This window comes from Syngnathus floridae, chromosome 21, assembly GCF_059516105.1.
Source record: "Syngnathus floridae isolate MCC-2025c chromosome 21, RoL_Sflo_1.0, whole genome shotgun sequence".
Classification (NCBI taxonomy): domain Eukaryota; kingdom Metazoa; phylum Chordata; class Actinopteri; order Syngnathiformes; family Syngnathidae; genus Syngnathus; species Syngnathus floridae.
The window spans coordinates 2,639,642-2,654,260 of record NC_142433.1 but is presented as its reverse complement, the minus strand read 5'-3'; the positions used below and the strand labels follow the sequence as shown (position 1 = coordinate 2,654,260).

At 42.3% G+C, this 14,619-nt stretch overlaps 2 protein-coding genes across 4 annotated transcripts; one reads left to right on the top strand and one right to left on the bottom strand.

Annotated features, from left to right (window-relative positions):
* Window positions 1-594: 594 nt before the first annotated feature.
* Window positions 595-2,185, bottom strand: dlx5a (distal-less homeobox 5a). The gene is made up of 3 exons (XM_088366138.1): window positions 1,616-2,185; window positions 1,326-1,510; window positions 595-1,127 (listed from the first exon to the last, which is right to left on the bottom strand). Exons 1-3 carry the CDS (start codon window positions 1,965-1,967, stop codon window positions 810-812), a joined length of 855 nt encoding a protein of 284 aa, XP_088222264.1. The 5' UTR covers window positions 1,968-2,185; the 3' UTR covers window positions 595-809.
* A 1,249-nt stretch (window positions 2,186-3,434) lies between these two features.
* Window positions 3,435-14,577, top strand: ago2 (argonaute RISC catalytic component 2). 3 transcript variants are annotated; one of them, XM_088366168.1, is made up of 20 exons: window positions 3,435-3,660; window positions 4,549-4,596; window positions 4,666-4,846; window positions 4,920-5,040; window positions 5,110-5,291; window positions 5,428-5,564; window positions 5,644-5,778; window positions 5,861-5,948; window positions 6,125-6,272; window positions 6,350-6,469; window positions 6,536-6,658; window positions 6,749-6,882; window positions 6,966-7,150; window positions 7,225-7,384; window positions 7,467-7,557; window positions 7,632-7,826; window positions 7,913-8,047; window positions 8,126-8,227; window positions 8,322-8,521; window positions 8,590-14,577. In XM_088366168.1, exons 1-20 carry the CDS (start codon window positions 3,642-3,644, stop codon window positions 8,696-8,698), a joined length of 2,613 nt encoding a protein of 870 aa, XP_088222294.1. In that variant the 5' UTR covers window positions 3,435-3,641; the 3' UTR covers window positions 8,699-14,577. The 3 variants fall into 3 exon arrangements, with proteins under 3 accessions (XP_088222294.1, XP_088222293.1, XP_088222292.1); XM_088366167.1 differs by having other exon boundaries at window positions 6,536-6,676; XM_088366166.1 differs by having other exon boundaries at window positions 6,536-6,882.
* The last annotated feature ends 42 nt before the right edge of the window (window positions 14,578-14,619 follow it).

Below are 14,619 nucleotides of genomic sequence, written 5' to 3'. Positions count from 1 at the left end.
TGGAGCCGGCCTACCCCCACAGGAATGCGGATTGTCTCAGATCTCCGTGCCGGTTTCCCCCACCACGACCCACCACCTCCCTCCGCGTCGCCCCCTCGCTGCCATTCAAAGCGTCTAATTGTAGGGGACACAAAGCGAGGGAGACTGCAGACTGTCTGTAAGCACGCACGCACACACGCAAACACACAAAATACACGTGCACACGCACACAATCTTTCTTGCTGTCGTGTGGAAAGCAACACAATCAATAATCATGACAAATGTCGGGAGGAGAAATACGTTCTAAAATGTATGAATGTAAAAAAAATGTGCAATTAAAGCCTCGCTCTCCTTTGAAATTGCAATTTTAGTGTCAGATGTATTAACGGGATTTTTAAACCGTTGCAAATCCATAAAAAATGGAAATAAAGGACGAGGCGTGCCAAGTGAAACATAATCTGAATAATTCATCTCGACACTGCTGTGATTTACAAGCATGTGATTTAAAAACGTCACCCGAGGTTTACAGTTTTATGTTTGTGAGATTGTGCCGAATTTGACAGTGTAAATTGGCAGGACAGATAAGACGGAAAAATAAAATTGGAGCTTGCAGAGTTCCATTGTCCATTTAAACGTTTAATAGTCTTCAAAAAAATGCAATAAATTACATGCACACATTTACACATTTTACACCTTTCTTCTATGACTGTCAAATACATTGCATATTCCCCTGAAATGTCAACACGAGTCCCATAGAAGTTTTTTTTTAGAAAAAAAATAAATGAACAACAGTTTTTTTGTTTTGTTTTTTGTGATTTTTTTTTTTTTTTTTAATATAACGTCCCCGCTCCGAGAGCCAACGAGTGCTGTATCGAGTTGGGGGTCTGCAGGTGAGCGGCCACAGAGCTTCCGACCGAGGAGGGATACCACGACCCCGAGCTTTCCAAAAAGTTAGAGGCCGACGTGTTGAGGCTTTGTGGCTGCAGGCTGTGCGGCCTGGAGGGCCCGTGCGTGTCCCACACGGCGGGGGACTGTGGTGAGTTGCACGCCATGGGGTCGCTGGAGCTGGGGCTGTGTTCCGGGGGGAGCTCGCCGTTTTTCATGATCTTCTTCATTTTGGATCTCCTGTTCTGGAACCAGATTTTCACCTGGGGCATAGCAAAATATATATATACATATCAAAATATTCACAGCAAAAATTATAATACTGATGTATCATGTAGAGGCGCAATGCAAACGCGCACGTATTTTACGCACGAAATTACATACGCATTTGTTTTTGTTTTTCATCAAAATAAATCATAACATAAAATCCCGCAAAATTACAGAAAGTTATTTAATCTCACCTGTGTTTGTGTGAGACCCAGCGAAGCAGCCAGTTCGGCTCTTTCGGGCAAGGCGAGGTACTGCGTGTTCTGGAAGCGCCTCTGCAGGGCAGCTAGTTGGAAACTGGAGTAGATAGTCCGAGGTTTCCGCACTTTCTTCGGCTTCCCGTTCACCATCCTCACCTCAGGCTCAGCAATTTCCTTTTCTGTATAAAATAAATAGCTTAATTTAATTCCTTATTTGACCAATCAATTAAACCCAAATGATTTTTTCCTGCAAAAATAGCCCAGCTAATTAAAATAATTCTTACCTTGTGGACTCGGCTGAGCTCTGCTGTAAGCACCAGCATACTGATGGTAGGCTGGAGTCGTGTATGAGCTGTAGTCTGAGTAAGATTTGGTCGGAAAATTCCCAGCAGATGTGTTCACGCCCGGGTACTGGTACTGGTAGGCGTTGAGCGGCTTTCCGTACGAGGCTGAAGTGGGCGAGCAGTAACCGTGAGAGACTCCAGCGGCCGGACTGTAGTAGCCAGAATCCGTGGCGGTGGACTCAGGTAAAGTAGGAGATTCCTGGGAGGGATGATGCATGGTGGCGAGCTGGAAAGAAGTCTGGAAATTTGCTGGTTTGACACTCGGGATTCTCCGGTCAAATACTCCAGTCATACTTCGGAAGGGACGCTTGGAATAGTTCAATGTGTACAACAAAAAGAAAAAATATAAAATAGCCTATGCATTGAGGAAAATAAAAGAGGCGTAGAGGCTCCAAAGTGGCATGGAAACTACACATACATTGTGGGAATAGTCTCGGGTCGTCGGGCTCTGTTGAAGACTGCAGCCAGGCGCGCAGCAAAGACTTGGTTAAATCCTAGACGCGCTCTTACGCACTGCAGGGAGGATCTGGTTCCATTGGCCAGGACGCACACACACACATGCACACTGACGCATACACGCTCACACAACTACACTCAATTCACAATGGTAGCTTCCTTATTGGAGGGGAACCACCCGGCCGTGGCTGCACACTCGTGTGGAAGCAATTCAACTGTTGGACATGTTGATTATTTGTACATATATATATAGTGTATTCTGAATCGAGCATTTGTTATTACGAATTCCATGCAAAATTATAAAACCTATTCAACGGGTGTAAATTGCTGCAAGGAAAAAATAATGGAACAAAAATGCATCAGGTCCACATTACATTTTGTTTATTTTTTTTCCAGGATCAGTTTGTGCAGTTTCTCGTAAAATACAACTCCCACGCAAGCATGATAAGCATTTACATCATATTAACGCACCCTTACCCGTCGATATTATATTTTTAAATGGCCCAAATATGTTTAAGACCCAACAAAAGGTACAACTCGGAAAATAAGGATGACATGTAGTGGTAAACAGCGGCGACTAGTGGGGAAATTGTGTTACTGCCCATGGTCTCACGGACCCGGATGTCATACATGTATTTAAAAGATAGATGTATAAGCACGGCTAAAATTAAAATTTTATTGTGGGGATCATCTTTTGCTCTTATTTTTAGTAGAAATCGTTATTTTGTCGCAAATACAATCGGTACATGTTTCAAATATTGTATACAGTACTACAGCCGTAAGGATCGTTATGACCCGGAAATACTTCTCGGTGAAAGCGCGCCATTCTTGCTCCCGAATCATATGCAGTACAGTGAGTTTATTATACTGTATACGTATTAATAAAGTGATAATATTATCTTAGTGGTTGTAACACTGTTACATAAGATGTTAAATGGTGTTAGAAAAATCAAAAAAATTGCTTTTGTCTCTTCATCTATCACAAGTGCGTGGCTTGCGTCGGGCGTCATCAGATGAATCACCAAGATAGTTCCCCCCCTCCTGAGGACACAAACATAAACGCTCCTCTTACAAATGTAAATATCCATCTATCCATTTTTAACACCACTTATCCTGTTCAGAGTCGTATAACAATAAATTGGTGTATATATGGCACAATATGAAACTGAAAAAAATGTGTAATGATGGAAGACAAAACAGTGCGAAAAACGCAACAGGTCGCGTCAAAGAGGGCGTAACCGAAGCCGGAAGTAAGCACAAGTGTATTATCTGGTGACCGAACTCTTTACCATGCTAGCTTCGCACTCAGCTACGGTTTTGTGAGTTGGGGGGATGGGGCCGTGCCGAGGATGATCGACTTCGAATATTTAGCAAATCTAACAATTTCCCAACTTATATTCCCTTATTTTGTACCGAACTACTTTTCCATCACGCATGACTTTCGGTTGGAACACACCAACTTGAAGTGGAGTATTTTTACGCCCACGACAGTGGTTTAAAAGTCGACAAAATGTATCCCACTGCTGGAGGTAAGTGGTACAAGCTAACACGAGCGTCGGCTAAGTCACAGCTACCAAAAATGAACACAACCGTAAAGATTTTCGGCTTCTACTCAACAACAAATGAAATTATTATCTTTTTGTAAGGATATAGTTCATATAAAATGTTGAATCTCGGCTCAGTATTACGTGCAACAGTAATTGAAGAGCAAGCTTAGCGTGCAACAACAAGCTGCTGTTAGCCAAGTTAGCTTCGAGCCTCGCTCGTTCTTCCCAAACTTGGAATCTTTCAAATCTAGTTTGGGACTGGATGTGTAAAAAAGTACTGTAATTATTCCTACGTTTAACATGAGTTAGCGTTTACTAGATCAGTTATGATGTTTGTGTATCGCTGATAAACTTGGTTTGGGGGAATATTTAGCGCCTGATCGTGCCATCTAATCTCATCACCAATCTTAGCTGAGGCAAAGATGTAAATACGCTTATGCTCTATACACTTTAATTAACCCATCTGTCGAAGCAGTGCGTGTATTTTTATTTTTTTACATATATAATTAAAGGTTTGATGTAATAGGCTACATTGAAGTTAAGTTGTCCTAATTAGTTTAGACCGGTTCTGCTTCATGCGATGCATTCACGCCGTCATTGTGATCACAACTTGCAAGTGGTTGTTTGATAATGTTTGTAAATGCAAAATTTGTTGGGCATTACTTTGACATCTTCACTTCTGTATTATCTGGAGGGGAATGGGTGGCTCCCTCTTCTTCAGATTAACAGCTTGCTTTAGTCCTTCTGGCCTCGTATTGATAAGCTATCATTTAAAAATGGGACATATGCTACTCCAAACAAACAAAACTCTACTTTCTTTCCCGTTTACTTTTCCTTTTTATGTGAAACGTTTTTTTTTCTCTTGTTCAGCTACAGAGATGTTTGAGGGGCCTCGTTCTTCTGGGTCAGCCAGCTCTGGTAAGTTCCTTTAAATGCAACTTGTAATATTTTATTAACTGTTATTCTAACTGTTACTTTCTGTTGCAGAGCCACCGTCGTCCCCAGTGCCAGAATATGTGTTCAAGCCACCCTCGAGGCCCGACTTTGGCACCATGGGCAGGACAATCAAGCTTCAGGCCAATTTCTTTGAGATGGAAATCCCCAAACTGGAAGTGTACCATTATGACATTGACATCAAGCCAGAGAAATGCCCCCGGAGGGTCAACCGGTGCGTGCGACTTTGTGCTGGCTTGCTTTCAATAATGTTGTCAAAAACGTATTTGTTTTTCCCCTCTCCTCAGTGAAATTGTGGAGCACATGGTCCAGCACTTTAAAACTCAGATCTTTGGGGATCGAAAGCCGGTGTATGATGGCAGGAAGAACTTGTACACTGCCATGCCCTTGCCCATAGGCAGAGACAAGGTACGTCAGATTTTCACGACGTCACAATGGTGTTACTTGCAAGAATTAATTCCTTCATATCCTCCGCAGGTGGAACTCGAGGTGACCATTCCAGGGGAGGGCAAGGACCGCAGCTTCAAAGTATCCATCAAGTGGGTGTCGTGCGTTAGCCTACAAGCCCTGCATGAGGCGCTATCAGGGCGACTACCCAGCGTCCCCTTTGAGACCATCCAAGCTCTGGATGTTGTCATGAGACATTTGCCCTCTATGAGGTACGTCCCAAAATTCCATGCTCAGAACCCAGATCACAATATTATTTGGATCATGATGGAATTTCTTTAGTTTGTGATCAGTGTGGGCAAAATACAGTACAGTATCCCTTGATTTATTTTTATTTTTTCCTCCTAGGTATACTCCAGTGGGTCGTTCTTTCTTCACTCCCTCAGAAGGCTGTTCAAACCCGCTGGGTGGGGGCAGAGAGGTGTGGTTTGGCTTCCACCAATCTGTCAGGCCTTCGCTTTGGAAAATGATGCTCAATATTGATGGTAAATTTCCATCATTGACTCAGTCATTTTTCTGTATGTAACTTCTGAATGAATTCCCTTTCATTTTTTTGCTTTGCAGTTTCCGCCACCGCGTTCTATAAAGCTCAGCCTGTAATTGAGTTCATGTGCGAGGTCTTGGATTTCAAAAGCATTGAAGAACAACAGAAGCCATTAACAGACTCTCAAAGAGTTAAATTTACCAAAGAAATTAAAGGTAGCGTGCCCTTTTTTGTGTGCATATTTTTCTGTGTCTGTCTTATCTTGACTGACAAAATATTTTATGTGACTCCTTGCAGGCCTGAAAGTGGAGATCACACACTGTGGACAGATGAAGAGGAAATACAGAGTGTGCAATGTGACCAGAAGACCTGCCAGCCATCAAACGTAAAATTAATCTTTTTTTTTTTTTTTTTTATCCTTTTCTGCTGTGTATATGCTTTCTTAAATATTTGTCTGCCAGAAACAAACGTAATCCTTTCCATAGCAACAGAAAACTGTGACCTCTCATGAATGTAGGGGTGGTTGCGACATTCCAATTTTGAAGTCATCCTGTTCCACAGGTTCCCCCTGCAACAGGAAAACGGCCAAACGATTGAATGCACCGTGGCGCAGTACTTCAAAGATAAGTACAAACTCATCCTGCGATACCCCCATCTGCCATGTCTACAAGTTGGGCAGGAGCAAAAGCACACCTACCTGCCTCTAGAAGTAAGCAACCGCCAACGCAGCCAAGTAAGAAGTTCATCCACCTGCTATTCTTCTCAAACCTGTCGATGCACTTCCAGGTGTGTAACATTGTTGCGGGACAGCGCTGCATCAAAAAACTGACAGACAATCAGACCTCCACGATGATCCGTGCCACTGCTAGATCAGCACCTGACCGTCAGGATGAAATTAGTAAACTGGTGAGTGTGAAAAGTTCTGGCATTGTGAACTCCCGTCGTCAACCAATCAAAAATGCTCGTGTCCAGATGCGAAGCGCCAATTTCAACACTGACCCGTACGTCCGCGAATTTGGCGTGATGGTGAGGGACGAGATGACTGAAGTGAACGGCCGTGTCCTCCAAGCACCCTCCATTCTGTATGGAGGCAGGGTATGTCCATCAGCAGTTGTAAGTACAGTGATGGCTAAAGATGGCGTCCCGGGAATATTGCGACATTGTCGCTTTTATTGTCCTTTCCAGAACAAGGCCATCGCCACGCCAATCCAGGGCGTGTGGGACATGAGGAACAAGCAATTCCACACGGGCATCGAAATCAAAGTATGGGCCATTGCGTGCTTCGCGCCACAGAGACAGTGCACTGAACTCTTACTCAAGTGAGTCGCATTCATGGAGGATTTGCGTTACGATATGTGGACGTGTCGAATTCTGAACTGGAGAAAAAAAAAATCTGTTTCAGAGCATTCACAGATCAGCTCAGGAAGATCTCCCGCGATGCAGGCATGCCCATTCAGGGTCAGCCGTGCTTCTGTAAATACGCGCAGGGCGCCGACAGCGTGGAGCCCATGTTCAGACATCTCAAGTATACGTACCAGGGCCTCCAGCTGGTTGTAGTCATCCTACCAGGGAAGACGCCCGTCTACGGTGAGGGATCCCAAAGCGTCTTTGTCCTCCTTGTTTCATTCGTGCAGATCACATTCAATGCAATCGTATTGCAGCTGAAGTGAAACGTGTAGGAGACACAGTCCTCGGTATGGCCACGCAGTGCGTGCAGGTGAAGAACGTCCAGAAGACGACACCGCAGACGCTCTCCAACCTCTGCCTGAAGATCAATGTCAAGCTTGGCGGCGTCAACAACATCCTGCTTCCTCAGGGACGGTCAGTGGACATGCATCTTACTACACTGGTACCTCAACATGCAAGATGTTTACGTTTCAATGTTTTTTTTTTTTTTCCCTAGGCCGTTGGTGTTTCAGCAGCCTGTCATCTTTCTTGGCGCTGATGTCACTCATCCTCCTGCAGGAGATGGAAAGAAGCCCTCGATTGCAGCTGTAAGAAACGTCTCATAGTTGGCACCCTTTTCATAACCGCATCGCTCAACGGACTACAAAATTGCTGTCCACAGGTTGTAGGCAGCATGGACGCTCATCCCAGTCGATACTGCGCCACCGTTCGCGTACAGCAGCACCGACAGGACATCATCCAAGACCTGGCCACCATGGTCAGAGAGCTGCTTATCCAGTTCTACAAGTCCACCCGCTTCAAGCCCACCAGAATCATCTATTACCGTGATGGCATCTCTGAGGGCCAGTTCAACCAGGTGATGTCATGATACACAATATGAGTAATGAAAAAAATAAATCTGTTCAATTTTTGATCTCCTGTCTTAATTTTGTCCGCCCACAGGTTCTTCAGCACGAACTGCTTGCGATCCGAGAAGCCTGCATCAAGCTGGAGAAGGACTACCAGCCTGGTATCACCTTTGTAGTAGTCCAGAAAAGACACCATACCAGGCTCTTCTGTACAGACCGAAACGAAAGGGTCAGTATTGTGTCTTTTGACATGTCTTATATCTTTTAGCAAACACTGAATCATTTTGTTGTTGTTGCTTTTGTGCAGGTTGGAAAGAGTGGCAACATTCCCGCGGGCACAACAGTAGACACCAAAATCACTCACCCATCCGAATTTGACTTCTATCTTTGCAGTCATGCTGGCATACAGGTAAAAGCACTGATGATATTTCGGTTGCTATTTATTTGCTCTTCTAAGACGCACAAACAGTTCCCGCCTCAACCCAAATCTGTCCCGACTGCAGGGTACCAGCCGGCCATCTCACTACCACGTGCTCTGGGACGACAATCACTTCTCTTCTGACGAGCTGCAAGTGCTCACGTACCAGCTGTGCCACACATACGTGCGCTGCACCCGCTCCGTTTCCATCCCGGCGCCCGCCTATTACGCTCACCTTGTGGCTTTTCGTGCCCGCTATCACTTGGTGGACAAAGAGCACGACAGGTGAGGACGGCTGGCGCGTCCGCCGATGAACGCCGCGTGATATTCACTCCTGGGTTTTCTCGCTTCAGTGCCGAGGGTAGTCACACATCAGGTCAGAGCAACGGGCGTGACCAACAGGCCTTGGCCAAAGCTGTTCAGATCCACCAGGACACCCTGCGCACGATGTACTTCGCCTGAGAGTTCAGGCCGCCGGGTCGGCGTGGGTGCGAGACCCCCCCCACCCCTCCCACTGAGGCAACACACTACCTTGCTGTCGGCTGTGTGCTTTTACTGTGTGATGTCCCTTTCTAAAACACCTGGCAGGTACCCGAGCCTAACCCACTGTCTGTAAGTTGCAAAACAAGTCCTCTCTATGGTGAGCTATATATATATATATTTGTATATGTTGTGAGAAAATATGTCGCAAAGTATGAAAGGAATATTATTCCAAATGGTGCTTTATGGATTAGGACAAGCACCTCAACTCCCGCTGTTTTTTTTTTTTTAAATCCTATTTGAGGGGGCATTTTCATTTGCTCCTCAGATGCATATTATTCAACAGCCAATCGAAGTGCACTCTCAAGAAAGGGTACTTAAAAATGCAAGTGCTTAAGACTTTCACATCAGGCACTATAAGAAAGATGGAAGTGCCATTACGAGACCACCTTCGATCATGTTTGTTTTACTATTTGATCCACGTCTTTTTATTCTAGTATTTGTCCCCGGTGATCATGCTATGCCAAATTTGGGACAATTAACCATTTTAGGTCTTGATATCAATTCTTGAACCGACATTTAAAATATTCCAGGGCTCGTAATATTTTCATAGATACAACATAGCTATCTGTTTTAATGAGTCTTTTTTCTCGCAACCCAACGGCCGTGCTGAAATCATGTATTGGGACCGGTTCCCAGAAAACGTACCTTTTTTTTTTAAATGTACTCTGAGCCGTGTTTATAAGACGCACGATGTACAAATCAATGCAGGGAGCAAAAACAATATTTTTTTGCTCCCTTGTTGTTTTTATAGAATGTTTTTAATTTCAGTTAAACTTTCTAACAAATATGCATGTTTTAGAAACGTAGATTTGTTTTCTTTCCCCCTCCCATATGTTGGTGCGGCGTTTCCATAGCGATGCATTTGGTACAAGTAGCCTCAAAGTTGCAACATTTCCGAGATCAAATTCTTTTTAAAAAACAACCGAAAGCATTTTTGTCGCACACCGGCATTGTTTTATGCAAATGACTTTTCTCTTGAGTCTTTTAATGATGAAGAAACTCAGCTATATTTTGAATAAATCTAGAGTGGAGACTGCCGAAAAAAAGAAATTCAACCGGCCCAAGAGATAATTTTAAGTAACACTATTTGTGTATAGAGTCCAATGAAAATATTCTCTTGCCTTTCAAGACTGTTTACGGTCATTCTATAGACATTTTCTATTGTCCACTTTTATCAAGTCTAAGCTAGCGAATGTTCATTGTCTCGAATGGGGTGGATGTCGTCTCAACTTCGAACTATGCATTGTTTTTAACCACGAGATTTAGCCGAGGAGACATCTCACCTCAATCTGGAGTGTTTTTATAGATGTAGATAGCGCATTTAGTCGTTTGGAATCATGTCGCTTTTAGTCGCGTCGCTTTTTTTCGCGCGGTCCTTTGTAACGATTTTTATAGCTTGACAATTGGGCCTGCTCTCAGCCAAATAAGATTACAAAAACCTCTCACGATAATGACTCAAAAGCACAAAAAGAACCCTGTGCGAGATGTTTTCACTGTAAACCACCATCACTGGACCGGCCCACGCGTTGTGTATTTTATTTTATTTTTTTACCCCCAGACGTGTGTTTTGGAAGGAAAACAATTGAGACTTATTCTTCCCATCTTACTAGCAGAAATCCGACTGACTGTGTTTGCGGGGCATTCAGAACACCACGTACTTGATCTTTCCTGTTGATGTCAATCTTGTACTTATTGGTGCTCGTCTCTAAGCATGTACATGTGGATGCACTTTTGATAGCATTAGCATTAGCATTGGTATGTGCTCCAGTGGATGTGTGTGAGTGTATCTATCTGTGTGAGAGAAACAAGGAGTCTCGGCCATATTGTGACACTGGTGTAATTGTATGGAAATGGCCTCGTGTTCTACCTCTTGTTACCTGTTCAAGTGTTATGGTAACATCACACTGCCGGCCATTTCTGCATAATTGCCCCTGCTATCAATCGAAATGGCATTGATTTTTATTTTAGGTGTTTTTTTTTTTTTTTGGTACGTGTTTGTATTGTCATAGTTCAACTCATAATGCGGAGCGGGGTTGTGGTTTTATTTCTTGAAGGGGCTTTAGCATCGAGCTGCACGACCAAATTCTTCAACTGCGTCCCTACTCGCTCACAGCTTTTCCTTTTATCGATTTTCTCTATGCACAGTGACGCAGATTTTTTTCGCCACCCTGATCCATTTCGACACAGGACAATTCAATCATGGCTTGTGAGTCATTTTGAAATGAAGTATGCCGCATCAGAGGAAAATAGAACTGGAATTTATTTTAGTTATTTGCATGGCCACAATAATGCTGTCTATCCGTTGGTTGCTCCGCCCCTTGTATACCTCTAGTTTGGCAAACACAAAATTGACTTCAACCCCTTCTCCCCTCCCTCATCATTCCATCTATCTGCATCTCTTAACGCAGAGCCATGGCCAGGAAGAGTTTTTGATGGGCAGTGTGAAAGTGTCTCTTTCCCAAAAGGGTTTGTACTCGTTTGTCTCGTCTTGGTGTTTGACTTGACCTACTACTATACCAGCACCTTAGAATGCCAGAACGTAATCGCGTTTTCCTTTAAATATATCAAGTCCAACCTTTTTTTTGATGATGTTTGTTTTGCACTAAAACAAGAATGGATTTTGTAGCTTCTTGCAGCATTTTAGCCTCTTTGTATTCAGAAAGAAAGCAGTCAGTTGGCTTCCTTCGCTGAGCAGGCCCAAGCCAAAAAAAAAAAATAGCCTTAGCCCCGACAGCAACAAACTCAGCCAGCATTTTTTTTCCCACAAATATCCCGACGCGTTTTCAAATGCCATTACGACAGCAGACAAGTTGAATTGGCATGAAATTTAACGTATTTGATCCAAACCACATCAACACCAGATTTAAAGAAAATGGCACCTGGTTAAATATGGCACAGCTTTGTAAGTCTACAGCCACCAGGGCTGCATACATCCTTTTTTTTTTTCTTTAATCATTATTTACATTTTGCATACTTTTAATTTAAATGCACATATTCACCTTAGTTGGACTGCTTTGTGGGTGTCCGTCAACTCGGACAGACAGACCAACCCGCTAAACATAAGCTAACCAAAACGTCATTTCCCGATAGCAGCTCTGGTAGAAATGAGTTTGTGTGGACAAGAACATTTTTGTTTAGCAGACTAGCAGGGCAGGTTTGGAGCGAAGCTAGAAGGTCTATATATCAATTAGGTGCCCGCGTCGTTACCGTTGGGTAGTCAATTATCTCCTCTCTGTGCTAGCGCTCCAACGCTACGACCCATTTTCCTTGCTTCAGGTAATAATGAATGTATTTATAGCTCCTGTATGGTTTGTAATATGATGTCGTTTAGCCACCTTTTTACATTTCTAATTAGATTCTCGTGTATGGCCTATTTTTGTATTCCTCTGGGGATTGTTCTCTTATTTATAGGTGATCTTGGTTCTCAAGTCAGATTCATTGTTGACTAGGCGTGCTCCCCCCCCCCTTTTTGCAGAACTATACATTACACGTTTTCGTGTTAGTGGACTCCCACAAGTCCCAAATGGATTTTTATTTTGTATAAGCAGTTTGTGTATGTATGATGGGTGTTTTGGTGGGATTCTCATTCGCTTTTTTTTTTTTTTTTTTTTAGACGTATAGCTTTGTGAAACTTAGCCCGCAGTCTCGATACTGCTGCCCTCTTTAAAAGCTTTGCCCGACTTCTACTCATTTTTGTTTTTGTTCACGAGTCACTCTCTTATTATATATATATATATTTTATTATTTGGTGATTGTATAACGCCACAGCTTTATTTCCTGTCTGATTGAAACAGCACAACTTGTCGGAAAGTGTCATTTTAGTCCACCCAGTTCTCCAAAGCCACATGGTCTTGTTTTGTTCCCCGTCTGGTTGTGTTAATGATTGACTTGAATGTTCAAAGCAGTCAGCACAAATTATAAAAAGACTTCTTTTTTTTTTTTTTTTTTTTTCCCCCTCTTGTATTTGAAAAGCATTTAAGAACCGTGTGGCTTCTTTTTACCAGCGTGGGGGGAAAAATAATAACCTACCTCAGAGCATAGTGCGGTGCTAGCTAACATATTAGCCCTGAGTTATAATAACGGAAAGAAAATCCCAAATTGTAGTGAGAAATACAAGTTTATATCACGTGCGAGAACTGCTAGATTGACAAGCAAAACATTGGATATGCTAAGGGACCAAATTTTAAGGGATGGTGTTTCATACAAAAATGGATTTACACTGTAGGTGCAAGTGCCCAAATTTTTTCTTTTAATAAACAATATTTCGACCAGATTCAATCTTTTAAGCTTTTATTTTTGTTAAGATGTTGACATGTGTTCAGAATTTGATACGTATCAAAATACTAACCACATTTTAATCTCTATTCAAGTCAATTGAGTATTTTTTTAAGCCATTTATTGTGCAATTTGAAAATAAAATATCAAAATTATCACTTGAACCACAGTGTAAATCCAACCGGTGACGTGGACATCAGGAGTATTAGTGTGAGTTTCACCATTACCAATATTCAATTACTGGCCAATCAGCATAAAATGTTGAAACACTAACTGACCCTTTAAAATGGAAATCAAACTGAAGTGACTGCTTAGTCGAAACGAGACTTCGTAAGTTTTCAAGCTGAAGTTTGATGGCGTGTTGTCAATACCAGTTAGTGTTGGTAACCGCCATCTTTTTTATTTTAACCACCATGTTACAATGAAAAGCTTTCCTGCCGCCACTGTCCAGCCAGTACCGCAATAAAAAAACATTTCTGTTTGCTACTCACTACCATCTTCCACAGCCAAGCAATCCATCGTAAACTAACCGCTCAATTCTCCGAGTCCCGCTGCCGGTCTTTTTTGTTTTTTCTTTCCTAGCCGCGGCAATTCTGGCCCATAAATGCTGCATATAGAACGATCAGTATTTGTGTTTTGCACTTTCCAAGCAGTCTCCAACACGGCCCGCTTGAAGTCGGCCTCAACGTTACGAAAGAACTGACGAGGTATTTGATGCTCTCAGTAGGAAAATGAATTTTCATCAAATCAAATAAAAGTCGCAATACGATGATATATATATATATACAGTATATATAAATCTATACATCCATTCATGAAGTACCTCATAAGCCTGATATATGCTGCATTGACTTATTTCTTTAGTGTACTTCATTATGTCCAATAAAATTCCGAATACTCCCAGTGGGGAGGTTTAAATTCAACAGGTTCGACGACAATCACGTAGTCTTCTTAATTGAGAAACCAAACTCCATTTTGTGAGGAATATTTCATGGCTGCTTCCTAATCGTCGCCATAAAAGTACCGTTGAAAATTTGGTGAAATTTGTCTAATTGATCAATATTTCCTTGCAGATATTATATTGGCCATAACAAAAAAATTTAAATTCAGCCTTCGTAGCCATGTCAATTTAAACCTCCCTTCATTTATGTGTTCTATTGTATTATCTTCTCCCTTCTTTCAACCATGACATGCCAAAAGTGAATTTGCAGTCATTCCTATTCTGATATAGGGAGGGAGGGAGGGAGTGGGTGGGGTCTTTATATATTGCTCATTTTCAATTCCTTCATCCACTTGCTAAGCTCCTTTTTCGGGGTGTTGTAAAGTTTGTAAAGCTTTTGATTTCTGTCTTATGTATTCTGTTTTTTTTTTTTTTTTTTTGGTCAATGCTTACAAAACACAAGACATGCTGTAAAACCCTGTTAGGACACAATGTGAATACGCATCACTTCATGTAGTTCTCTCTTTGGCTTAACTGTAAGTTACATTAATAAAAAGACAAAAAAAATGCGAAAAAATTAGAACGTTGCAAATTTTTCTTTTGTGCCATCATTTTAGGGCTTTTA